We start from the raw sequence: 27157 nt of genomic DNA on the forward strand, positions 1-27157 counted from the left end.
TGTCACCAGTCTCTTGAGACGATTTAGGAGGCTGGCCCTTCAGTAACTTTTTCAGAAAGTCAACAGTATTCTGAAGAGACAGCCTACAGTGGTTTGTATTTATTGCTGATAAGCACGAGGTTTTTAAGGTGGGAAGACTGGCCTCCGCCCTGGGCAGACCTCGGGCATCATCAGCTTGTGTCAGCGGTTCCATATTCTCAGTGCCTTTCCCACAGACTTCAGCGGGGGCGAAACACCTTTCGCCTGACAGCTTCACCCTTCTCAAAATGTGTTGTTTCTTCACTGGCAAAACCAGTATCACAGTTTATACCAGGATCTCCCAGGGAAATCCACGGAGACCTGAAACGTGTCTCCAGCTTTCAGAAATCAGCGGAGGACCGCACAGGTGGTCTAGGACCAACTGGAAAGTGGATCTATGGCAGGCAGGAGGCCATCCACGGCTGTGGAGAGCTCTCTAGCTCTGCCTCCAAAGGCCTGTGTTCTCTGGGTCTCAACTGAAGGCTCAGAACCTTGGGGACGCTGTACCTCTAAGGTAAACAGTTGCCTGACAACCAGAGCACAGCAGTTGCACTGGGGGGTGGGGAGGCCAGCCAGCTTCGAGGACACAGTTGCCCTCTAACTTTGCCCACAGCGGTCCCGGATGACCAGGTTCCGGCCTTCCTTCAGGTGGATGGTGAGGAGGTAGGCAAAAGGACTGGGCAGGTTACTCAAGCCATCACTGGCTTCCCCAAACATTGATTGTTCTTCACATTGTTGGGATGTCAGAGAAGCATTCAGATCGCCACTTCGCACAGCTTCTCTGGCTCTTCCAGGGCCCGTCTCCAGCCGGCGTCTTCTGCAGCAGATCCAGGATGCCATTGCTGGAAGGCCTCCTGTCCTCGGCGGGAGAGGCATAGGCTCCTCGGAGTCCGTTTCCACCACACGGAGGTAGCCGGCTTCTTCCTGGCTCCAGTCCAATTCCTCCTCAGACTGTTTCAAGGAGCTACTGCTGCTCTTGGGCAAGATCCCCGCCGTTGACAGGCTGCTGGGCACCGAGGTGTACGATGACTGGGGCCCAGAGTACGGCCTGCCCTCTGGGGCCAAGGCCTCAGCCTCCAAGAGGTCGGGGACAGAGAGGCTGAGGCGGCGGTCCAGGGAACGCCGTGCCTGTAGGTCTAGGGGCTTGTTCGGGTTCTTTTTCACCCTCCTCTTGCTCAGGTTGATTAACAAAGGCCTGGTCCGCTGTTTCAAAGAGCCCCAGACAGACGGTTTATCCTCTGTGGCTGCCTGAAGACCCAGGAAGTCACTCCCATGAGAGAGCTCCTCTGTGTGGGACTCAACCGCAGCGGCTCCGGTCCGAGGCCGCGTCCCGGGGGCTGCCCAGGAGCCGGCGCGCCCCTCACCTGCCGGGACCCGCCGCGGCCGCCGCTCCCACGCGCAGAAACAGCCCTTTTTATTTTTTAAAGATTTTTATTTATTTATGTGATACAGAGAGAGATTACCGGTAGGCAGAGAGGCAGGCAGAGAGAAGGGGAAGCAGGCTCTCCAATGAGCAGAGATCATGACCCAAGCTGAAGGCAGAGGCTTAACCCACTGAGCCACCCAGACGCCCCTTCTTTTATGAATTTAAAATGTGTTCGTTGTCAGTTTAGAGCGACTAGATAAATAGACTCAAATGAAAATCTTTCGTGATCCCATCAACAGGAGACAGTCACAGTTAATGTTTTGATACATTTCTTATACTCAGTTGACGTATGTATAATTTTAGTACATCTTATGTATATTTCTTTAACGAAACAAAATTGGGAGTATGCTGTTTGAAGCCATTAGGATATATTACAGATATCTTGTGTTAAGGTCGTCTGTTTTGTTCCGTGGGGGCAGTTTTTTCAGCTGGTCCCTGAGAACTTACCTTCCTTTGGTTTGGTTTGGTTTGGTTTTGGTTTGTTTTTATTTTTATTTTTTTTTTTTTTTAAAGATTTTATTTATGTATTTGACAGAGAGAGATGACAAGCAGGCAGAGAGGCAGGCAGAGAGAGAGGAGGAAGCAGGCTCCCTGCCGAGCAGAGAGCCCGATGCGGGGCTCGATCCCAGGACCCTGGGATCATGACCTGAGCCGAAGGCAGCGGCTTAACCCACTGAGCCACCCAGGCGCCCCGGTTTTGGTTTGTTTTTAGATGGGCTCCACATCCAGTGTGGAGCCCAGTGCGGGGCTTGAATCCATGACCCTGAGATCCAGACCTGAGCCGGGAGCGGGAGTCGGGCACTTACTTAATCAGCTGAGCCATCCGAGTGCCCTCCTTTCTTTTGTGTTTATTCTTAGTTTGCGGTGGTGGCGTTATCTCTGCACAGGGGACTGGGTGGCACCAGTGTTGGAATGGGGCCTTTGCCCACCCTCACCCCCCACTTTTGTTGAAGGGCTGTGACTGCAGGCCTTCGGGGACACCGAGTGGGGCCAGTGGGCTGGATCTGCCACTTCATAGGTATGTCATCGATGTTGGGCAAGTTGCTGAACCTCTGAGCCTTAGGACTTTCTATAATGGGTACTGGATGCATTAAGAAAAAACTCCCAAACAGGGCGCCTGGGTGGCTCAGTGGGTTAAGCATCTGCCTTCTGCTCATGTCATGATCTCAGGGTCCTGGGACCGAGCCCCCTTTTGGGCTCCCTGCTCGTCGGGAAGCCTGCTTCTTCCTTCCCCACTCCCCTGCTTGTGTTCCTTCTCTCTGTGTCTCTGTCAGATAAATAATCATTAAAAAAACAACAAACAGGGCGCCTGTGTGGCTCAGTGGGTTAAGCCGCTGCCTTCGGCTCGGGTCATGATCTCAGGGTCCTGGGATCGAGCCCCGCATCGGGCTCTCTGCTCAGCAGGGAACCTGCTTCCCCCTCTCTCTCTCTGCCTGCCTCTCTGCCTACTTGTGATCTCTCTCTATCAAATAAATAAATAAAATCTTAAAAAAAAAACAAAACAACAAACAGTATGATGTATAATACATCTGTCATAGTAAATAATAAATGTTATTTTTTATTATTCTCTACTTTCCCCCTGAAATTCCTTCAGAACCTGATGCTAAGTGGAACTACGCGATGGTGACGATTGTCCCTTCATTCTGGAGACACACGTGAGAGCTGTCACAGGGAGAGCTGCGTGGTACGCAGGAAGCTGCCAAGGTATACAACACTAGCGGTCTGGTTAAATTGGGCCAGTTGTGCAGAGAAGGGTTTAGGCTTCCGTTTGCCGAGAGGACACATGGGAGCCATATAAAACAGCTCAGGAAAAACTTGTCAAAAACTTTCAATTTTCAGAAATGTATTTGTTTAAATTCAGAGTGAGATTGAGTCTACATTTTTCTGAATAACAAATGTCGTTAGAAATAATACCACCACACTGAGGGCTTGTCACACTTGTTCACTTGAAATTCTCAACTCCACGTGTTTTCTATACCAAGTCTACCCCTGGTTTTTTCCCTTTGAGAGGGAGTGGGGAAGGCACAGGGGGAGAAAGGAGAGAGAGACTCAAGCAGACACCCCACTGAGCGTGCCTAACTCAGGGCTCAGTCCCAGGATCCCAAGATCGTGACCTGAGCCGAAGGCGAGTTGGATGCTTAACTCACTGCCCCCGCAGGTGCCCCTTAAGTCCAGGTCATTTTGATATGATGAGTTTTCTACTCTTGGTAAGTTTTTGTTGAAACCTAAGTAAACTTCACTGAGTAACTTTTGACAACAATTACAAAGTAAATTTTAAAATGACACCGTGAATTAAACATAGTTTTATTTGTCACAGTGCCAGAATGTTTATTATGTGAAATGAAGTGAAAGTATAATGCAAAGCAAATGACATTTGTTGTCGTATATTTTCCTGGTTTGCAGTGTGTGTATACAGCGGGCGGTTGTGTGGATTTGACTTTTTTTTCCAACCACAAAAAGGTTTTTCCTTTTTTTTTTTAAGATTTTATTTATTTATTTGATAGACAGAGAGAGATCACAAGTAGGCAGAGAGGCAGGCACAGAGAGAGAGAAGCAGGCTCTCCACCTAGCAGAGAGCCCAATGTGGGGCTCGATCCCAGGACCCTGAGATCATGACCTGAGCCGAAGGCAGAGGCTTAACCCACTGAGCCACCCAGGTGCCCCAACCTTTTTTTTTTTAAGATTTTAAAAAATTTTTATTTATTTGACAGAGATCACAAGCAGGCAGAGAGGCAGGCAGAGAGAGGGGGAGGCAGGCTCCCTGCTGGATCCCAGGACCCTGAGATCATTGTAACCCACTGAGCCACACAGGTGCTCCTACATATTTTAATAGTTTAATTTATTGACTGTTTTTCTTTTAATTATTGTTTTTGACTTTGTATTATGTATAGGGAAATTTTCCCGCAAATTACACAAATACTGTGGTGGGTTTTTTTTTTTTTTTTAATTTTATTTATTTGTTAGAGAGAGAGAGATACAGAGCACAAGCACAGGCAGACAGAATGGCAGGCTAGAGGCAGAGGGAGAAGCAGGCTCCCTGCCGAGCAAGGAGCCGATGTGGGACTCGATCCCAGGACACTGGGATCATGACCTGAGCCCAAGGCAGATGCACAACTGACTGAGCCACCCAGGCGCCCTCCCCCGCCTTTTTAATTAACATATAATGTATTATTTGTTTCAGGGGTACAGGTCAGTGATTCATCAGTCTTTTTTTTTTTTTTTTTAAGATTTTATTTATTTATTTGACAGAGATCACAACCAGGCAGAGAGGCAGGCAGAGAGAGAGGGGGAAGCAGGCTTCCTGCTGAGCAGAGAGCCTGATGCAGGGATTGACCCAGGACCCAGAGATCATGACCTGAGCAGAAGGCAGAGGCTTTAACCCACTGAGCCACCCAGGCACCCTTGATTCATCAGTCTTAACATAATACCCAGCGGTCCCCAAAACACATGCCCTCCCCTGTGTCCATCCCCCAGCCCCCCATCTGTCATACCCCTCTCCCCTCCAGCACCCCTCAGTTTGTTTGCTGACAAGGGTCTCTTGTGGTCTGTCTCCCTTTTTGGATTTCGTCCTGTTTCATTTTCTTCTCTCTTCCCCTGTGATTCTCTGTCTTGTTTCTCAGATTCTACATATCATTGAGATCACATGATAATTGTCTTTCTCTGATTGACGTAATTTCACTCAGCATAATATATGTCATTGCAAATGGCAAGATTTCCTGGTTTTTTTTTTGATGGCTGCGTAGTATTCCATTGTGTGTATATCACATCGTCTTTACCCACTCATCTGCTGATGGACATCTAGGTTCTTTCCACAGTTTGGCTATTGTGGACATTGCTGCTATGAACTTCAGGGTGCCTCACTTCTGTTTTCTTAAGGCATTATTGTGGTTTAAATGAAAATCCATATGGAATTAGTTTGTTGTGAGAGCCTTATTTTCTTTTAAATGTTAATCACTTCTGTTCATTAAACAAGCCAGTTTTACTCATGGCTTTGAAATGCCACATTTGGGGTGCCTTGGGGGGCTCTGTCCATTAAGCGTTTGCTTTCAGCTCAGGTCTTCATCCCAGGGTCCCGGGATTGAGTCCCGCATCAGGTTTTCCGCTTGGGGGGAGTCTGCTTCTCCCTCTCCTTCTGCCCCTCCCCCTGCTTGTGTGCACTGTCTCAAATAAATAACATCTTAAAAAAAAAAAAAAAGAAATGCCACATTTATTGTCTGCTAAATTCCAAATTTGAGCTGTAATGCTTCATGCATCTGCATGTCTTATGGAGACAGTGTCAAAAGTTTTTAATTATTTGTACCCGTTAAAATTATGTGGACCTGTTCACATTCATTATTTTGTAATTTTTAAAACAGATTTATGTTATTTGGGAGTGTGCATGTGTGTTGGGGGAGGGGAAGAGGGAGAATCTTCCAGCAGACTCCCTGCTGAGTGCAGAGCAGAGCCTGACTCTTGAGATCACAGCCTGAGCCAACATGAAGAGACAGTCGCTTAACCTGGTAAGCCGCCCAGGTGCCCCAGTTACTGTGTATTTCTAAAAGTGTCCAAGCTCTTCCTGAACATTTTTTCTTCCAGATGAACTTTAGAATTGCTTCTTTTTTTTTTTTTTTTTTTTTAAATTTTATTTATTTATTTGACAGAGAGAGATTACAAGTAGGCAGAGAGGCAGGCAGAGAGAGAGAGGGAAGCAGACTTCCTGCTGAGCAGAGAGCCCGATGCGGGACTCGATCCCAGGACCCTGAGATCATGACCCGAGCCGAAGGCAGCGGCTTAACCCACTGAGCCACCCAGGCGCCCGCTAGAATTGCTTCTTAAAGAAAACCTTTTTGAGATTATGGTTGGAGTCAACTAAAGATACAAATAATTTGGGGCTGAATTATTTCACTGGGAAGTCTTCCTATCCCAGAGCAAGACCAGATTGTGCGCGTATGAAGCCTCTTTTTACAGTCCCCATTGGTTGTTTCCCTTTCTTTCCAATGGGGCTTACATGTTTCTTGTCCGAAGATAGTCGTACATAATTTGTGTTTTTTTTTTCTTTTCTTTTTTAAAGACTTTATTTATTTATTTGACAGAGATCACAAGTAGGCAGAGGGAGAAGGGGAAGCAGGCTCCCTGCTCAGCAGAGACCATGACCTGAGCTAAAGGCAGGGGCTTAACCCACTGAACCACCCAGGTACCCCTGTGGTTTTTTTCTTTGAGAGTAGATTTTATTTGTCATATACATTTTTGCTAAAAATATCCAAACAGAGGGTGCCTGGGTGGCTCAGTCGTTAAGCGTCTGCCTTTGGCTCAGGTCATGATCCCTGGGTCCTGGGATCAAGCCCCGCATCGGGCTCCCTGCTTAGTGGGGAGCCTACTTCTCCCCCTCCCACTCCCCCTGCTTGTGTTCTCTCTCTCTCGCTGTGTCTCTCTCTGTCAAATAAATACATAAATAGATGCAAACAGTTTCCCTATCCCTTAAGATTGGTTGTCTGGGTGTGGTAACGGAGGTCATAGTTTTTTATGTGGCCTGTGTATGTTGCTGAATTTTGCCGTCATGTCCACTGCTGCGGTCATCATTATGGCTAATACCTGCATCGTGCTCCCGTGTCAGCTTCTCTTCTAAGATACGTGTATTTTCACTATCTCAAGGCATTGTTTCTCGTGTAACTCGGAGAAACCTCAGTGTTTCTGAGCTGTTGCTGAAGTTTGAATTGCAGAAAGACATGAAAGGGAAGAAGCACTTGTTCCTTTAGGTGGTGTCTGTCAGTATGATTCGGGGGCAGCAGGCCGCTCCTGCGTGTTCCTGTGGAAACGCGGGGACCGGACTTGTGCCTGGAGATGAGCGCTGACTCGAGGATGTACGGCGTGTGTCTGTGCAAACACACACGTGCCGAGTTCCGAGCAGGGAGCGCTTTGTGCACAGGACGGAGGAGACACCGTGCTGCGGTCCTGCTGCCCGGCCGCCGTGTGTCCCCTCAGAGCCCGCACGTGTCCGGTAACCCGGAGGTTCTGTTAAATGCCTCCTCGGCTTGTCTGTGAGGGTCGAATTATAAAGTGCTCAGAGAAGGGTGCCTGGGTGGCTCAGTGGGTTGGGCCGCTGCCTTTGGCTCGGGTCGTGATCTCAGGGTCCTGGGATCGAGTCCCGCATCGGGCTCTCTGCTCAGCAGGGAGCCTGCTTCCTCCTCTCTCTGCCTGCCTCTCTGCTTACTTGTAATTTCTCTCTGTCAAATAAATAAATAAAATCTTTAAAAAAAAAAAAAAGTGCTCAGAGAAAATTCACATGTTGTCCTTTCTTACTACGAGGAATACTCACTTTCCATTTATTATTTCATTTCCTCCTCAGAATCCCACTTAGGACCCAAAGGTCCACTTTATCCTCACTTTATCCTCACAATTTTAGTAAGTAAAAAAATGAGACTTAAAAGCTAAGAAAGGAGCATTTGGCGTAAGGAGGGCCATTACACCATGATTAAAGCATAATCTTCCAGAAATATCCAACCTCCGTATGTTGAACAATATGGCTTTAAACATTGAATGCAAATATTAATATGATTACAAGGTAAAATTCACCAATCTGTAATCTCATTGGGAGATTTTAACACGCTTCCATCAGAAGTTGCTAGAACTGGCTGGTGTCAATTGAGGGCGTTGTGGAAGACTTTCTCTGCCTGGTAGAGATGGAAGTTTGGTTTTGCCCAAAGCCATGTAGCCAGTGGTGGGAACAGTTGGTTGAAATTCAAGTCTTTTTTTTTTTTTTTTTTTTTTTAAGATTTTATTTATTCATTTATTTGACAGGGAGAGAGAGATCACAAGCAGGCAGAGAGACAGACAGACAGACGGGGAGGGGGAAGCAGGCTCCCCACGGAGCAGAGAGTCTGATGGGGGCTCGATCCCAGGACCCCGGGATCATGACCCCAGCCGAAGGCAGAGGCTTTAACCCACTGAGCCCCGCAGGCGCCCCTCGAGTCTGTTCTAATAGAAATCACTGAAGCTCTGCAAGTCCCACCTGTCTGACCTCGAGCTGTGCTCCGTTACAGCTGAGAGCGGCCGATGCCCAGCGTCCGAGCGAGCCGTGCGCGGGTGGCGGAAGGTCTGGATCTGGCTGTCCCCGGTTCCGTCCTTCCGCGCCGGGTCCTGGGCTCACCCTGGGCCGCCGAGGACTGTGTCCGTCACTCCGAGCCGCAGAGGACCGTGCGCGCCTGGTTCCCGGCAGGCGGGGAGAGATCGAGGTGCGGCCTGAATCCACGCCTCGGGGTGCGCCGCTCCGAGGCCCGCAGACCCGGTGCCCGCAGACCCGGTGCCCCGCGGAACGGCCTGTCCACGCGGCCTGAGCGAGGAGCTCCCGCGGCCAGGACCGCGCTCCCGGCGTGACCTGGCGGAGTCCGGGGCCGAGCCGGAGGCGGAGGGCGCGGCGGGGCTCGGAGCGCCGCGGCGGGACTCGACCATGTCGCAGGTGAGGCGCCGCGGCTCCGCCTTCTCGGGAACGGGTGTGGGTGGTCGGGCGGTCGCGGGAGAAGAGCCGCGGCGCGGACGACCCGGGTCGGGGCAGAACTAGGGCCGCGGTGGGGTCAGGCCGCGGGCTTCCTGCGCCGGCCAAAGCCGCGTGGAACTTGGGCTCCCCGAGCCTTCGCTCACTGCGCCCCGCTGACCGGAGCCTTGCCAGTGACCGGTGAGCGGTACCGGGTTTGTGTGTGTGTCAGTCACTGCTTCATGGTGAGTCGGAGAGAAGAACATGTCATTAAAATCGACGGTTCTAGTATAGGATCGTGCTGAAGAGACGCGCACGCGAGCCGACCCGCCCAGCGCACTCCGGTGCGGGTCAAAGGCCGACTTTTTTTTTTTTTTTTTTAGATTTTATTTATTTATTTGAGAGAGAACAAGCAGGGGGAGCTGCAGAGGGAGCGGGGCTTGATCCCAGGACCCTGGGATCATGACCTGAGCGGAAGGCAGAGGCTTATCTGACTGAGCCAGCAGGCGCCCTTTCAAGGGCCAACTTTATTAATCATAGGAGCTTGAGAAGGTCTTGTGATTTGAATTTATTGTTTTGTTAGGGAGAGAGTGCGGGGGCGGACGAGGAGGCGGAGGAAGGACAGGTAGAAGAGGAAACCTTTCTCTCTCTCTCTTTTTTTTTTTTTTTAACAATTTCTTATTTGTTATTAACATATAATGTATTATTAGCCCCAGGGGTACAGGTCTGTCGATCGCCAGGCTTACACAGGAGAGGAGGAAATCTTAAACAGATTCTGCACCCAGCGCAGAGCCCAACAGGCTCGATATCACATCCCTGAGATCGTGACCTGAGCCAGAATCAAGGGTCAGATGCGTCATGGACTGAGCCACACAGGCGCCCCCTGAATTTTTATAAACCATAGTGTCCTACATAATTAATGAATTTGAGCTGCAAACTTGGTTTTCTAATTTTTAGTGTTTGTAATAAAGAAATAAGAATATTTCTGTGGGTTACGTTATCCAAAGGTAAAAGTAAATTAGTTCTTCATAGTAAATATTTCTTGGTCATGCTTTGATGAAATCTTTGAATAAATGATATAGTTTGGGTAATGTCCTCAGAGAAATGTGGTAAGTCCATGGGTATTACAGTCATTTTTCCTACTTTTCCACAGAATGTGACCCAAGGGGAAAATACCAAAGCACTTAGTAATCATAATTGTGTCTTTAAGTGCCTCTTTAATTGTGAAGCAGAATTCACATATGGAAAAGTACCTAAAATGTAAAAGTACAGTTTAATGAGTTATTACCAAGTGCATATGCATGAAGCCATCATTCAGGTCAAGAAGTAGAACATTCCAGGGCGCCTGGGTGGCTCAGTTGGTTAAGCCGCTGCCTTCGGCTCCGGTCACGATCCCAGGGTCCTGAGATCGAGTCCCACATCGGGCTCCTTGCTCGGTGGGGAGCCTGCTTCTCTTGCTGCCTCTGCCTGCCACTTTGCCTGCTTGTGTGTGCTCTCTCTCTAACTCTCTTCTGACAAATAAATAAATAAAATTAAAAAAAAAAAAAGAAGAAGAAGAAGAAGTAGAAGACTCCGAGCCCAGATGAGGCCCTTTCTGTGCCAATCACAACCCCTTCCTCCTCACATGGAACTGGGACGCTGACGTCTGTCGTAACCATTTCTGTCCTTCTCTTTCTAGTGTTCCTTTAACACTGCAGTTTGGTGTCGTCTGCTGTATAGTAATTTGTGTTTTGTTTCTTTCACTTCATATTTTGTTCATGAGGTTAATTGAAAGTGCAGCCCGCTGTCCAGTGAGGGCAGCTTCCTAGTATCACCGGAGTCAGTGTTCAAAATTCCAGTTGTCTTATAAAACCGCAAATTGTTTGAAGTTTGTTTGGATCAGAATCTGGATAAAGTTCATACAGTGTAATTGGTTGATCTGCTCTCTTAAGACCCTCTTAACCTATTGGGTCTTTTTTCCTAGCCCGATTTTTTTTTTTTTAACTTACTTGACAGACAGAGGTCACAAGTAGGCAGAGAGGCAGGCAGAGAGGGAGGAGGAAGCAGGCTCCCCACTGAGCAGAGAGCCTGATGCGGGGCTCGATTCCAGGACCCTGAGACCATGACCCCAGCTGAAGGCAGAGGCTTTAACCCACTGAGCCACCCAGGTGCCCCCATTTCTTTTTTTTAAGATGTTATTTATTTGAGAGAGAGCATGAGTGCATGAGCCGGGAAGAGGGGCAGAGGGAGAGGGAGAAGCAGTCTCGCCCCTTAGCAAAGAGCCCGACGTGGGACTCAATCCCAGGACTCCAGGATCATGCCCTGAGCTGAAGGCAGATGCTTCACTGACTAACCCAGGCGTCCCTCCTCACCACATTTTTGGCGGAAGAGGCCAGGTGGTCTATTCTGTGGATTTCCCACTGTCCGGGTTTTGCTAGTGTTGCTGGTGTGTTCTGTAGAGCTGTGCTGTCCAGTACAGAAGCCACTGGCCACATCAGCTGATTCAATTTAAAAGGATTAAATCTAGGGGCGCCTGGGTGGGTCAGTAGGTGAAGTGTCTGCCTCCAGCTCTGGTCATGATCTGAGGGTCCTGGGATCGACCCTCAGATCGGTCCCTGCATCAGCCTCCTTGCTTGGCAGGGTTCCTGCCTCTCCCTCTGCTGCTCCCCTTGCTGTGCTTTCTCTCTCTCTCTGAACAAATAAATAGAATCTAAAGAACTAAAATGAATAAAATAAATAGAATAAAAATAAAATAAAATGATTAGATTCAGCCCCAAGTTCACACTAGCCACATTTCAAGTGCTCAGAAGCCATGAATTAGCACAGATAAAGGATATCTCCATCTTCACAGATCTGATCTGGAGGCTTGATCAGATTTAGGTGTCGCTTTTTTGGCAAGAGTATTTCAGAGGTTTTGGTACATACTTTCAGGAAGCAGCTCCTGTCTGCTAGCATTGTCTGTGGTTGTTGCCTTGATGGATTATTTCCATAGGGGCTATTCAATGATACCCTGCATTGACCTCCTCTTTTTCCTCCACTTTTTTTTTTTTTTTTAAAGATTTTATTTATTTGACAGAGAGATCATAAGTAGGCAGAGAGGCAGGCAGGGGGTGGTGGGGAGCGGGAAGCAGGCTCCCTGCTGAGCAGAAAGCCTGATGTGGGGTTGGATGCCAGGACCCCGAGATCACGACCTGAGCCGAAGGCAGACGCTTAACCCACTGAGCCACCCAGGTGCCCCTTCCTTTTGAAAATTTAATAAGCTTTTTTAACAACTTAGTTCAATTTTTCCTATTGTTTCTTTGTATGTTCTTTTAATTAGTAAATTATCTGCATCTTTCAAGGTGATCACATATCTCTTCTTAACTTGTTAGTGTAGTGAATATCTTTATTTTTTTTATCTTTAATGTTAAACCAACCTTTAATTTCTGAATAAACCAGCTCAGTCTTGATGTATTTTCTTCCGTATATATTGTTCTGCATAGTGTGGTAACGTTTCGGTTAGGATTTTCACAACAAGGTTCATCTGTAATTTGGCCTTTGCTTTTCCTTTCTTGCAATATTCTTACTGAGTTTTGTTATCAAGGTTATGCTTGTATCAGAATGTTTAGTGTTGTGTTTTTGCTTCCATATTTCTGCTTGTGATCTCTCTGTCAAATAAATAAATAAAAAATCTTAAATAAATAAATAAATAAATAATTTAAGGAGAAATAAAAAAAGAAAGGAAAAGTGTCTAGGTTGGTTAACTCCAGTTAGCCCCGCTTCCCACATGGCCTTTACTGGAATCCCTACCTCACACCCTCTGATGCTGTCTAACTGAACCACTTGTGCCTCCCGAATTCCAGCAGTTTTGGGGTCTCATTGGAGCTGTTGGCTCCCAGTGTGTCTTTGCATCCCCATTTTTGTTTTTTTTTAAGATTTTTTTAATTTGAGAAAGAGCGGGAGCATGAGCAGCGGGGAGGGGCAGAGGGAGTGGGAGAAGCAGGCTCCTCGCTGATCAGGGAGTTGGATGTGGGGCTCGATCCTGGGGATCATGACCTGAGCTGATAGTAGACCCTTAACTGACTGAGCTACTCAGGTGCCCCGCCTCCCTGTTTTGTGGGAAGTACTGCTAATTTCCTAAAACTCATCTCAAGCTTTGCCTCTTGGAAAGAGCCTCAGTTGATGCTCAGACTGATGCTCTTGCTCTGACCCATGTTGTGCCCTCCGTTCATTTCTGCCTCTGCTATTACGATGGCCTGTTGTTGGAGCAGGTGTGTAGGTTTGCAGCCCTCTGCAAGGCTGTGCAGCTTTTTAAGCTGTTTTACTCTCTTTCTTTTGGTGCCGCTTCTCCGGTGCCCCAGCTACGGTGCGGTACACGTTTTGTTGGTGGTTCAGAAGATGCAAAGTTGCGAGCTCCAGTTGTCAGGTATCCTGTGAACAGAGGGATGGAAGGGTGCATCGTAGCATTTTTCTCCCGGAGACGTGATGCGAAGGAGTCACGGTCGTCCCTCTCCGTGGCTTGCTATGATGGAATTGCGTGCACTCGTCACGCAGCGGCCCTTGCTGCAGGCTCACCGGGGTTGTGCTCTTACAGGAGGCGTTCTCGTTTGAAGATCTATCTGTGGACTTCACCCAGAAGGAATGGCAGCTCCTGGATCCCAGTCAGAAGGACCTGTACAGGGATGTCATGTTGGAGAACTACAGCAGCCTTGTTTCCCTGGGTAAGGCAGCTCCCTGACGACCTGCTGGCGGGCCCAGCACCTCACTTTCTGAGTTGGCAAGAGCTCTGCAGCTTCTGAAATCTTTAGTGGTTTGGGACCTGAGTTTAGGAGATTGAAAGTTCCCTGCGCTGTGACACTAGGGAAGGCATCTGTACCTCACCTTGGGATAACGAAGACTTACTTTCCATGTGCAGCTCTGAAACTGATCAGGACGGTGGTGGCGTTACCATTAGTAGTCGGCACCAATGCGAGGAACGTACGGTATTTCGCATACAGTTCACATGTGGCCTTATTTACAGAGCAGTTTTGTGTGGCTGGTACGATGATTATCCTTTTAAGTAACTTTCCCAAGGACTGGAAGCTGGGAAGTGCAAGTGTCTGGATTTGCACCCAGGCAGACTGGCCCAGAGCCTCTGAAGTGAGTAATGGTTTTGGGTTTGGATTATAGAAGTCAGAGAGTCTTAGACCCTAGTATCCACCAGTGAAGACTGTTGCCTTTGAGAACTCCTTACTCTGTTGATAGACCAGTGGGTAGCTTCACTGTGTCCCCCTGATGCTAGACCTTGCTCGTTCTTCAGAGGCCCTAAAGCCCAAGCACTAGGGGCCACAGCTTTTGTGTTTTCCCCAAACAGGGTACGAAGTCGTGAAACCTGAGGTCATCTTCAAGTTGGAGCAAGGGGAAGAGCCATGGACCGGAGACGGGGAGGCCCCGAGTACAGGCGGCCCAGGTGGGTGTGAGAAGCAGACAGGTGCGGGCCGCAGAGACTCCGTCTCCGCTGTCCGTGGGCGTGGGTGACGTGTGCCCTGGAGAGGGCTCTTCCCGACCCCTGCAGCTTTCATGCTGATTCAGGATGGCTGACCTGAGCCACTCACGTAAGTCACGCTTAGATGTGGCTGCTCTGCGTGTCACGTAAAGCAGAATATTCTCGGCTTGTCCAAGCCGTGAAATATTCCGGCTGTCAGGTCTGGGATGTCGACTTCTTGTTTGGTTTTCTGACATATTTAGTGTCCTTCTGTCCTCTGTTCACCTGCTCGTACCTTCAGGAGGTTTCCTCTGCTCTCATTCAGGCATGCGATGCCCAGAGAAGTGCCTGGGGAGCAAGGACGTCCTCCTCATCCCTCCGGAACAGCGGTCCTTTCCTCCTTTTGTGATACTGGTCTCTGCTCTACTTCTCCTGTAGATCAGACACCATGGAGCACCTCAAATGTTCTCTCTTCACGTTCTTATTTCAGACTCTTGCCTTTGGAAACTATCTTTTTAACTTCTCAAGTGACACTTGAAACTAGGCGCATGATGTCTCATTCCTGGATTTTCCAAATTGCTTGATGGGTCTAGAGTCTTACCTTTTGTAAGTGTTCTCAAATGATACCATGAATTTCAGTTCCTAAATCAGCCAGCTGTCTCTGATCCGTTTTCCGGCCCTACTCATCTGCTAAGTGACGTTGTTTCAGGCTCCCTCGAAAGTAGACCCTGAGATTACATGTCTGAGTGCCGTGAGTTTACCGTGATAGGAGAAAGAGCAGTGAGATGGAGGAGAAGGAATGGCAGTGTGTGTGGTGGAAGGGGTGTGACCCATGGTGGTTGTTGGGAGCCCCATGGGGCCAGGAAGCTGGTCACCCTCTAACTCCCACCTCTCCGGGCTTGAGCATTGCCTTGGGGGTGTTAACTCCCCAGAACGTCCAGAATCCCTGCATATAGACCCAGCAGAGGGGGTCAGAGGGATGTGGGTCCCTGGGGTAGGCCCCACAGTCTGCCCGAGGTGCTGGTCCCTTTGAATGTAGCTGAGGCGGCAGGAGCTTCTGCTACAACCTGTGGCCTCTTCCTCCAGGATCTCTGCAGTCTGAGTCTGTGCAGGCTGTCAGCTGGTTATTCCTTCCCCCAGTTCATGGCCAACTCCATTCAAACGTTTCTGTTTTCAGGTGTAATATTTCTGCTCTGCATCTGAATGTTTGGTTGTGCTTTATCTTAGTCCTTTCTGCATTAGCTCTGTTTCTGCTGCATTCATACTCACAGAATGTTCCTTGACTGTTCCAGCTAAATTTCTCTCTTTTTTTTTCGGAAGTCGCATCCCAGACCTGATCACAGTGCATGTGATGTTCTTGAGCTGGGTGGTGCCGGGGCTGTGTGCGTGCATACAAGGCTTACAGTTTATATCCACTTACTTGTCAGACAATACTTATGCAATAAGCCCATTGTTTTAATGCAGGTGCTTTTAGCCAGGTGTGCATTGGATTACCTGGGCATTTTTTTCCAACAGTAAATGTTATGGATCCATTACTGGTAAAATTGGTGCAGTACAGTGGTGTAAGTGTAGTTTTAAAATGGAGTAGTCTAGAGCTGGAGGTGGTAGTTTAAGGAAACTCTTGTGATTCTTATGCGCCCCTCATTCATTGATAGCCTCCATTTGAATGACGACTAAAGATGATTGGAAATAAAAGACCTAGAGAACACCTTAGGGGAGCATAGAAATTAGTTAAGTTAAGATATTTACATTTATTTTATTATTATTTGTAAAGATTTTATTTATTTATTTGTCAGAGAGCGAGCGAGCACAGGCAGACAGAGTAGCGGGCAGAGGCAGAGGGAGAAGCAGGCTCCCTGCTGAGCAAGGAGCCCGATGTGGGACTCGATCCCAGGATGCTGGGATCATGACCTGAGCCGAAGGCAGCTGCCTAACCAACAGCCACCCGGGCTTCCCTAGTTTTTTGTTTCTAATTCAGCGTTTAAACGTTGACCATTTATGCTTCATTTCAGTGCCTTGCACTTGTAGTCTAAGTTAACTATACAAGGCCTGTGTATCGGGGTCCTCAAGACCACTGCCACGTTCAGAGAGCTGCGAGGACGACTCAGGATATCATCCATGTGGCAAGGACTTCTTTTTTTTTTTTTTAATTTTTAATTTTTTATAAACATACTTTTATCCCCAGGGGTACAGGTCTCTGAATCGCCAGGTTTACACACTTCACAGCACTCACCAAAGCACATACCCTCCCCAATGTCCCTAACCCCACCCCCTTCTCCCAGGCGCCCCCCCCAGCAACCCTCAGTTTGTTTTGTGAGATTAAGAGTCACTTATGGTTTGTCTCCCTCCCAATCCCATCTTGTTTCATTGATTCTTCTACTACCCCCTTAAGCCCCCACATTGTGTCTCCACTTCCTCATATCAGGGAGATCATATGATAGTTGTCTTTCTCCGCTTGACTTATTTCGCTAAGCATGATAGGCTCTAGTTCCATCCACGTTGTCGCAAATGGCAAGATTTCATTTCTTTTTGATGGCTGCATAGTATTCCATTGTATATACAGACCACATCTTCATTATCCATTCATCTGTTGATGGACATCTAGGTTCTTTCCATAGTTTGGCTATTGTGGACATTGCTGCTATAAACATTCGGGTGCACGTGCCCCTTCGGATCACTACGTTTGTATCTTTAGGGTAAATACCCAGTAGTGCAATTGCTGGGTCATAGGGCAGTTCTATTTTCAACATTTTGAGGAACCTCCATGTTGTTTTCCAGAGTGGCTGCACCAGCTTGCATTCCTACCAACAGTGTAGGAGGGTTCCCCTTTCTCCGCATCCTGGCGAGGACTTCTTAACAGCAACATAATGACAGTTTCCTCGTCAGTGAAAGGGCACAAACAGAGGCTGGAGGAATCCGGGGGCAGGTGTCCTGTGCTGCTCCCTCATTGAGGGTCACCCCAACAATGAAAGTGCAGTAATGTGTGTAGAGTTTCTGCACAGGGAAGTGCACTAAGGACCCAGCGCCCGGGGGCCTCTGCCTGGCACACAGCAGCATTGCAGACTCCCAGTACAGCAGGTGCTGAGCACAGGGAGCCCCTGCTGTATCAGCTGGGAGTGGTGGGCGCATTCCAGAACCCAGGCTCCAGATGGCAGCCAAGGGCTACCCTGCAATAGCCATGTACCATAGAACGTCGAAGAGAGAGTGATGTCTCTCACTCTTCGGGTATTGTGCTGGGTGGTGTGGTTCCTTGGTGAGCACTGGAGATCAGTTCCCTGCCCGTGCGGGGCTTATTTTCTCCTAGGAGGACAAAGGAAATCAAGCTGGAATAACCAGGATAAAGCCCAGACCCTGAAAGTTCGATCATAGACGTAGATTAGGTAGATGATAATAGCTTAGAGGATTTGTTGCTCTCTTTAGGCTGCCGTAACAAAATGCCACAGGCAGATAAATAGCAGAAGGCTGTTGGCACAATTCTGGAGGCCAGGGTCAAGGCACAATTCTGGAGGTCAAGGTCAAGGGTGCCTGTGTGATTGGGTTCTGATGAATGTGGTTGGGCTGGCTTGCACAGAGCTGCCTTGTGGCCTTGTGGCTTTGGCCTTCTGTGGCCTTGCTTCTTCATTTGTGCAAGGGGTGAGGTCTGCTCTGGTGTTTCTGATAAGGATACATCCTTTTGGATCAGGGCCCCACCCCTTGTTCTCATTTAGCCTTAATTCCTTTGAGATCCCATTTCCAAATACAGCTACACTGTTGGTTAGGGCTTCAACATAGAGGTTTGGGGGTGGGGGGTGGTAAGGGGGCTGCACAAATGTTCAGTGCACAACACAGTCACGTGGAGAGGCCAGTTCTAGACACAAAGACCAAAATGAGTGAGCTGTGTGAATTGGGGGAAAGTGTTCCCTGAAGGAATGACAAATATGAATGTATTAGGTTATGAAGGGACTTGGTGACTTCAGGATAACAGAAAGGAAGCCTTTCTGTCTGGGGGTCTGTGTGCCAGGGAGATAGTGTGCTGTGTGTGAGACCTAGGTCATACATTGACTTGTAAGCAGTAGGAAGGTGGTTAGATTGATTGAAGTAATTTTTTTTTTAAGATTTTATTTATTTATTTGACAGAGATCACAGATAGGCAGAGAGGCAGGCAGAGAGAGAGGAGGAAGCAGGCTCCCCGCTGAGCAGAGAGCCTGATGTGGGGCTCGATCCCAGGACCCCGGGACCATGACCTGAGCCGAAGGCAGAGGCGTTAACCCACTGAGCCACCCAGGCGCCCCTGATTGAAGTAATTTTAAATTTAAAAAAGTAATTTAAAAAATAAATAAAAATTTTACATTTTCTAAAAAGATTTTATTTATTTGAGAGAGAGAGCATGCGCACGTGCGCACAAGCAAGGGGACAGGTACAGGGAGAGAGAGAAGCAGACTCTCCACTGAATGGGGAGCCTGATGCACAGGAACCTGGGATCATGACCTGAGCTGATGACGCTTAACCAACTGAGCCACCCTGGTGCCCTGATTTACATGTTGTTGTTTTAAAGATTTGTTTATTTAAGAGAGCATGCGTGCAAATGGAGGGAAGGGCAGAGGGAGTTGGGGAGGGAGACAAGCAGAACCTTACTGAGCACAGAGCCCCCCGGTCCCACAACCCTGAGATCATGACTTGAGCTGTAAACAAGAGTTGGGCACTTAGCCAACTCAACCACCCATGCTCAGATTACATTTTTAAAAGTCTGACCTGACTTTTAACAATGTACTGACCTGAGTACATTGTTGAAAATGTAATGGGAAGCAGGGAAACCAGGTGGAAGGATATTTCACTGAGAAAAGTGGAGAGAGTTGGGGTATCTGGGATATACCACAAATGACCAACCATAAAGCAGTCCCATTTTTCTAGTGAGAAAAAAGTAAAAATTTCCAAATGTGTACTTAGTCTAACAATGTAATATTTAAAGTAATGCAAAGTTGCAAGTTTAATTTACAAAGATTTCATTTTCTGCTCTCACGTTTCCTATGACCACTTTATTCGGACTCTTAACCTCCATCTCAAAACTAATATTTCTATACTAGACTCTGATTTTAACCACCACACCTCTTTTTCCCTCATCCCCTATCTTAGGGTATTTTCAGTGAAAGAACACATAGGTCTTAAAGTTTTGTGCCTGAACAGATTAAATGAAGGACGATGCGTTCCATGAAATGGCTGTCTTGGTAATAATACTGAAAACGTGCTTAGAAAGTTTTTCAAAATTCCAGAGAATTTAAAAATGGGGAAAAGTTTCACAAATGATTTCTCATTCTTCAATCTTGTAATGGCTTCAGTAGTTCCTCTATCAATCCTGTTGATTTTCTGTCTTCTCTATTAGAATGTAAACTTCACAAGGTCAGGGGCTGACTGTTTTCCGTCCCTAGGGCCTCACGCACTCAGGGTGGAGGAAATCCTCAGAATATTGGATCAGTCTTTCTACCCTCCTTTCTTGGTTCCTCCTTGCTCTTGATGAATTTTTTACATTTTCTCTCCATTTTATAAACTTATATTTGGCAAAACCAGAGGTGACTTACTATATTGCCTGTATCTTATTCCTTTTTGTAGAATTTTCTTTTCTTTTTTTCCCCCTTACCTGGATAGATCCTATGCTAGGGACTGAGAGACAATCTTCTGAAGCATTCATGCCTTCAAACAGTGTTGCTAGTTTTGTATTCTGTAAACACAGCCATATAAGAGGCACTGGGGGAGCTTAGTCCATGGAGTGTCTGCCTTTTGGTTTTGGCTCAGGTCATGATCTCAGGGTCATAGGACTGAGCCCTGTGTTTGGGCTCCAAGCTCAGTGGGAAGTCTGCTTGAGATTCTCTCCCTCTGCCTCTCCCCCTACTTTCATGCCCATTCTCTGAAATTGATTAATAACCCAAGAAAAACCCAACTATGGAAGCATTCACAGGCTTTTCTTTCTTTATAGAACAAGTTTTGCAAGTAAATGGTCACATGGCATGGCAGCAGGATAACCAAGAGAAGCTTAGAAATATGAAGCAAGATCATGAATGTGATGCATTTGGGAAAAAATTCAATCTGAGCATGAACTTTGTTCCGTTAAGGAAATCAAACAGTGAAGATGATGTAGATGGATTACTTTTAAAACATCACTTAGATTTACTTATTCCAAAAGCAGATTATGGAAAAACGGAAGCAGGTGGCTTAAGTGTATTTGATAAGTTGTTTCTCCATCCCAAACCTGAGGAAACTGATAATTGGTTAAAATACTATGAGTATGATAAATATGATAAAATTAACTCTAAGAAGTCACAGATTATCATATATCATAGAAACCGTTTAGGGGAGAAACTCTATGAATGCAGTGAATGTAGGAAACGCTTCAATAAGAAATCAAGTCTCATTAAACATCAGAGCAGACATATAAGAGAGATCGCCTATGGCTGTGGTAACTGTGGCAAAACCTTTCCCCAGAAGTCACAGTTTATTACGCATCACAGAACTCATACAGGAGAGAAACCTTATGATTGTGGCCAGTGTGGGAAGGCCTTCTCCCAGAAGTCGCAGCTCACATCCCATCAGAGAACACACACAGGAGAGAAACCATATGAATGTGGTGAATGTGGGAAAGCCTTCTCCCGGAAGTCACATCTCATCTCACACTGGAGGACACACACAGGTGAAAAACCCTATGGGTGCAACGAGTGTGGGAGGGCCTTTAGTGAGAAGTCAAATCTTATTAATCATCAGAGAATTCATACAGGAGAGAAACCTTTTGAATGCAGAGAATGTGGGAGAGCTTTCAGCAGGAAGTCACAGCTCGTTACACATCACAGGACTCACACAGGAACAAAACCCTATGGATGTAGTGATTGCAGAAAAGCCTTCTTTGAGAAATCAGAGCTCGTTAGACATCAGACAATTCATACTGGAGAGAAGCCCTACGAATGCAATGAATGTCAGAAAGCCTTCAGAGAGCGGTCGAGTCTCATTAACCACCAGAGAACTCACACAGGAGAGAAGCCTCATGTGTGCATTCAGTGTGGGAAAGCCTTCTCCCAGAAGTCACATCTCATATCCCATCAAATGACACACACAGGAGAGAAACCCTTTGTATGCAGTAAATGTGGGAAAGCCTTCAGCAGGAAATCTCAGCTTGTTAGACATCAGAGAACTCACACAGGAGAAAAGCCCTATGAATGCAGTGAATGTGGGAAGGCTTTCAGTGAAAAATTAAGCCTTACTAATCATCAGAGAATTCATACAGGAGAGAAGCCCTATGTGTGCAGCGAGTGTGGGAAAGCCTTTTGTCAGAAGTCACATCTCATATCCCATCAGAGGACTCACACAGGAGAGAAACCCTATGAATGCACTGAATGTGGGAAAGCCTTTGGTGAGAAGTCAAGTCTTGCAACTCACCAGAGAACTCATACAGGAGAAAAACCGTATGGGTGCAGGGATTGTGAAAAAGCCTTCTCCCAGAAGTCACAGCTGAATACTCACCAGAGAATCCACACAGGAGAGAAACCCTACGAATGCAGTCTTTGTAGGAAAGCTTTCTTTGAGAAATCGGAACTAATTAGACATCAAAGAACTCATACAGGAGAAAAACCATACAAATGCAGCGAGTGTGGGAAAGCCTTCAGGGAGAAGTCAAGCCTCATCAATCATCAGAGAACACACACAGGTGAGAAACCCTTTGAGTGCGGCGCATGTGGCAAAGCCTTTTCTCGGAAATCACACCTAATACCACATCAGAGGACACACACCGGAGAGAAGCCCTACGGCTGCAGCGAATGTAGGAAAGCCTTCTCTCAGAAATCACAGCTTGTTAATCACCAGAGAATACACACAGGAGAGAAGCCCTACCAGTGCCATGAATGTGCGAAAGCCTTCTCCCAAAAGTCACAGCTCATTAATCACCAGAGGACTCATACAGCGAAGAAATCCTAGGACTGGGGTTATTGCTACTCTCTGACAGAGCTCTCAGCTCTTCGTTCGTCAGAAAATGTAGTTAGGGTAAACCTTTGAGATAAATAGTCACATCACATTTTACGTCTGTCTGGGTAATCTTTTAGGGTAGGAACTCTGAGGTTATGTAGGGAGAGCTTTCAGCAGGTTAACCTGTTCGTGTAAGAACCCTGAGAGTAGAATGAACCTGTGAAATGCAATGACTTTGAAAACCCTGTCAGACATACAGTGGGAAATGAAAAGCAATGAGAAGTACTGTGAACGTCGGAAAGCCTTGCAGAGGTGACACCTCATTTGCTGTTGGGAAGTATCCTCACTGGGGTAAACCCTAGTCCAGTAAATGAAGAAAAACCCCATGAATGCAGCAAGTAATGTCCTATTTTCATCAAGAATCACAGGTCATTGTACATTAAGAAAATACTCTCAGGAATGAAGCTCAGTGGAAATGCTAAATGTGGGACAGTCTTCATCAGGTAATCCAACCATATTGTATTTGGGGGGATTTCATAATGTGGGTCAGACTAACAGTTTAAAGACCTTGGAAACGTGCCCCTAGAAATAAGGCTATAAAGGGAAGCCATGCATTTTTTAATAGGTGGGGTTATCAGAAATGCCCAATTCTAATGGTTGATCAGTGTTCACTCTGAAGAATGAAGTTTTTAAAAATGTGTGAATAAATGAAGTCATTGAAGCATATGAATAAGACACTTCTCAGTGGTACGGCTTATTTTCCTGTGTTACACAGTGTGTGTCATATTTTGGAATCACATGTGTAAACGTAATTGCGAGCATGAAACGCACATACCATACCTGGTAGTGCCTCTGATGTCAGGACATACTGCGTGCTGCTGGTATTTCTGTTTCACTGATACAGTAAAAAGAGCAATCGATACACCTCTTACTGCTAATACGCAGCTTAAGTGATAGCACCACATCCTTTTTCCTTATGGCTTGTTGGCATATAAAAGGGGTCTGTTGTTGCTGACCTTTCTCTTCAGTTCTGAAAGGCAACATTATATAAATATGTTTGCAACCTGAGAGAATTTATATAAAATCTGGTTAATAAGTATTCAAAGGCAGGAACCACAACCTAGCAATAGTGACTCATGAATGAACAGAAGAAAGCAGGTGTGTGAACTCTATCACTCAGCTCTTACTCAGGCTAAATGGCAGTCATGCTCTGCACAGTCTTGTTCCTATTCATCTTGGCACCTCCGTGCATCAAGTAGATGTACTTAAATACAGCGTGTATGTTACTTCACTGATGAAATATCATGATGCTGTGTGCTGTTACATTTCTGGTGTTTCTTAAAGTATCTTGTAAAAAACACTAGCTGGAGAAGCCAATTTAAGAGTCACTGTTCAGAAAATGTAAAATCCAGATTCTTGTGGTGAGAAAAATATTTTTGGTGTATTCAAGGAAGCCTGTTTTGCCTTCCTGTGAATTTCTGTAACTACTGGATTGGTATTAAGAAATAGGATTTTCACTGTTGCATCATTTGAAATATCTGTGTTTCTCCTTTTGTCACCAGTTGTACCCTCTAATGGAGACTCCTGCTGTGAACCTTTCATGTCCAGTAGGGTTCGCTTTGGCAGTGCATGACCCACCCCTTAGCTTAGGTAGAACTTTGCAGTGATCTTTACAATATTCCTTGACAAAGTCAACAGTATTCTTTGTATGATAGTGAAATTCAGAGAAATCCAGCCCTGACCTTGTTACCAGGCTTGGAAAAAAATCAAGACTTCTCTCATACACAAGTTGCTTTATCAGTATGGTGTCTTGCACTTTTGATTCTAGCAGTATTTTTTTCCTTTAGTTGCCAATTTTAACATCATTGTTGAAAATTGGGACTTAAAGAGTAATTCTCTAAACCACTGTACCAAGTTAAAAGTATCTAAGTTCTCAAGTTTGTATTCATTCTCAAATATATGGACTTCCTACTTTTCTGCATAATACCTGAAAGTGATTTTTTTAAAGATTTTATTTGTTTATTTGACAGACAGAGATCACAATTAAGCAGAGAGGCAGGCAGAGAGAGGAGGAAACAGGCTCCCTGCTGAGCAGAGAGCCTGATGTGGGGCTTGATCCCAGGACCCTGGGATCATGACCTGAGCCGAAGACAGAGGCTTTAACCAACTGAGCCACCCAGGCACCCCCCTGAAAGTGATTTTTATCAACTTCATTTGTAAGACAGTAGTGACAGAGTGATGTCTTATTTTGTAGATTTTCCCATTTTTAAATTTCTATCCATCATGATTCTCTTTACTAGTCCCAGAGGTTGATTCATTAGTTCTTGGATTGAGCTTGGAGTCTGTTGTCTAAAAGTGACCTAATTTTGCTCTCTTTAACTCTAGATGATTCCATTTACTCTTAAGCAGTTAAACCCAGTACTTTCCTCACTAAATAATAGAGTTTTGGCACTAGCCCATTGATCTAATACCCAAAAGCAGGTTTTTCCCTTAGTACCAGTTAGCAGCCATCCGAAGGGCTCATGCTGGCAGCAGAGGTCTCGTTTATCAGAATGCCTTCTGTGGAGGTCCAGCTATGTTGTGCAGAACTCACTAGGGACTCTTTCTGAAGTCACAAGGGTTTTGATTCTGAAATTAGATATTTTTAGTGTCTATTTTTTAAATTACCTTGGTAAACCATAAAAAAAATATGACCCCATATTTCCGCTCATTGGTTCCTACCACAGATCCCACCCGAAGAAGAAAACCGATTTTATAGAGGGATTTATGTGTAGCTTCCTGGTGTGCAATAGGTTATGTTGGTTGAATGTGTAAGGAGACCAGGGGGAAGGAGCATCCCCACTCAGGTTCCCCCACTGGCCTGGAGACAGTCCTGCAGAGGACAATTCCTACTGCATTCCTTTTGCTAAATAAAGTCTGAGTTTTGGAACCTGGCCTAGGAGGGCCTTCTGTTTAGCGTTTCTCTGTGGGCTTTGGTAATCAGACGCAGTTACCTCTGTGTGGATATGTGTGCTGGACATTTTGATTTCAATATCAACCCTTGTAGAGCCCAAGGAGAAGGAAACCCAAAGAATATCCAGTTTATCCAGCAATACCTGTATCAAAAAGCAGAATGCAGATCAGTGGGGATTTGGAATCTCCACTGGAGGTACTCATTGGCCGCTTATTCCAGCAATATGCTCGGGTGGTCGATTTCGTCGAACTCCTGAGTCTGTAAATACTGTACCCACAAGCTGGTCTGGCCCAAGTGCAGACACGCTCACCCCCACCGTGACCCTTGTCCATTTCCCACACTTAGTAGTTAATTTAAGATGCAGTTCTGATTATGCACTCCTCTGTTGAAATACCATGTGGCTAATTGTGGACTTAAAGTATACTGGCCTCATGGTAGATGAGGACTTCTACAGAAACTCAGCCTGTTATTTCTGAATGTCTGTCCTCCTACACAGTACTTTTTTGGCCTCCTCAAACTACTTGCAGTTCCTTGAGGTTTCGCAAAGCTTTTCGCCAGTCTTCTGTCCCTGAAATGCCTGTGTTCCTTGTTAATGCCTGTCCACACTTTATGAACCCGCACACGTGTCTTCTCACTGTGATAATATAACTATCACATGTCTCTTCCATTAGAAAGCTTCTGGAAAGCTGGGACTTACCTTCTTTGTATAGTTTTAACAACTGAAGCTGTGACATACAAGCGTGGGTGCTCTCGGTGGCTTCCCCGCCCCCATGTGGGGAAGCACTGTTTACAGAGAGACAAGAATGAAGCCATGGAAACTTGTGCTCCAAGAGCTGCTGCTTCTGGTCTTGATGTCCAGGTTCACCTCTCCTGCCCTTTTCATGCCTTGATTGTTGCATTCTTCTGTGAGATACTCCAAATATCCTTGTAATAAATTCTGATGTTAGCTTCGACTGGCTCAGGTTGTGTTTGTTCTTACGGCCCAGCTGTTCCTCACACAGGAGGTTGGGCTGTGTCACGAGTCGGACTCTCTGGGAGCGGATCTGGACATGAGGTTTGGAATGCAAGTGCTCGTTGAGGACCAGCTGCTGTGAGGCGAAGGAAGGGTAGTGGGTCAGGGCAAGTGGGGAGGTGCCACAGAGGTGGTAGAGATGCTTGCCATGTTGGTAGGGGGCTCTGAAGCTAGTGCAGCTCAGGAGTGTCTCATGTTGGGCCCAGATGGGCAGGTCTCTGGCGCTCTGTCCCTGGAGGCCTGCTGCCCTGGGAAGGGGAGCGCCCCTGTTAGGCAGTTCTTTTTAGCTGGGGCCAGCTCCACAGAAGCCGGCAATGGGAGGCAGCCTGCGGGCCACTCTCCCTGCCACTGGGCAGCAAGTCCTTCCTTGAGGAGGGCTGGGCAGCCCACCTCTGTCACCACAGTCGGACCCTTCCACTGCTGAGCACCATTTTTCCAGCGTTGGGTCTGTCTGGGGAGATCCTGAGGCAGGTCATTAGGACCAACTGGCCCATACTGGTGCTGTCCTCTCTCACCTGGGAGCCTTTCTGGGACCTCTGCTGGCTCGGTGGCTCACCTCCTTCCTGAGGGGTCTGAGCCATGGTTACCGTGGCCTGCCCTGACCAGAGGTGATGGTAAATTCAAGCAGCACCTGTGCGGATCTCCAGACTCCATTCTTTCCTCCTCATCCTGTTGTGTAAGTAGCCCTGCGCCCTCTTCCTTGACATGCCTTGGGAGGCTCTACAGAAAGAGGGACTTCTGGCCCGCTGGCTCCTGGACACAAGGAGCACAATGCCCACGTGGCACCTGTAGCTGGCAATTAACTAGAAAATTTGTTGTCTCCTGGTGAAAAGTTCTTATCTTTGGGGATCAAAACCTGGAACCCTGCAGAGCCCAGAGCTGTGGGTATGGGAAGCACGAAGTCCCTGGAGCTAATCATTGGTAATGGTGGTGGTACACAGACCCATGTCCTC

The 27157-nt window shown here is 46.9% G+C and overlaps 1 protein-coding gene and 1 pseudogene across 5 annotated transcripts in view; one reads left to right on the forward strand and one right to left on the reverse strand.

Moving 5' to 3' along the window:
- The window catches only part of ZNF84 (zinc finger protein 84), a 70828-nt gene extending 44683 nt beyond the window's left edge, over nucleotides 1-26145 (forward strand). For 3 of the 5 annotated variants that reach the window (XM_059139963.1, XM_059139959.1, XM_059139960.1), the window contains 5 exons: nucleotides 3039-3148; nucleotides 8464-8879; nucleotides 13447-13573; nucleotides 14206-14301; nucleotides 20267-26145. In XM_059139963.1, coding sequence (XP_058995946.1) covers nucleotides 8871-8879; nucleotides 13447-13573; nucleotides 14206-14301; nucleotides 20267-22251 — 2217 coding nt within the window. In that variant the 5' untranslated portion in view covers nucleotides 3039-3148; nucleotides 8464-8870 and the 3' untranslated portion in view covers nucleotides 22252-26145. Of the gene's footprint in view, nucleotides 1-596; nucleotides 682-812; nucleotides 928-2143; nucleotides 2463-3038; nucleotides 3149-8463; nucleotides 8880-13446; nucleotides 13574-14205; nucleotides 14302-20266 lie in introns of those variants that run through there. The other 2 variants (XM_059139964.1, XM_059139962.1) reach the window with 2 other exon arrangements.
- Nucleotides 616-8872, reverse strand: LOC131811006 (multiple C2 and transmembrane domain-containing protein 2-like; annotated as a pseudogene).
- Nucleotides 26146-27157: the final 1012 nt, after the last annotated feature.

This window comes from Mustela lutreola, chromosome 11 (assembly GCF_030435805.1).
Source record: "Mustela lutreola isolate mMusLut2 chromosome 11, mMusLut2.pri, whole genome shotgun sequence".
In the NCBI taxonomy this organism is placed as follows: Eukaryota; Metazoa; Chordata; class Mammalia; order Carnivora; family Mustelidae; genus Mustela; species Mustela lutreola.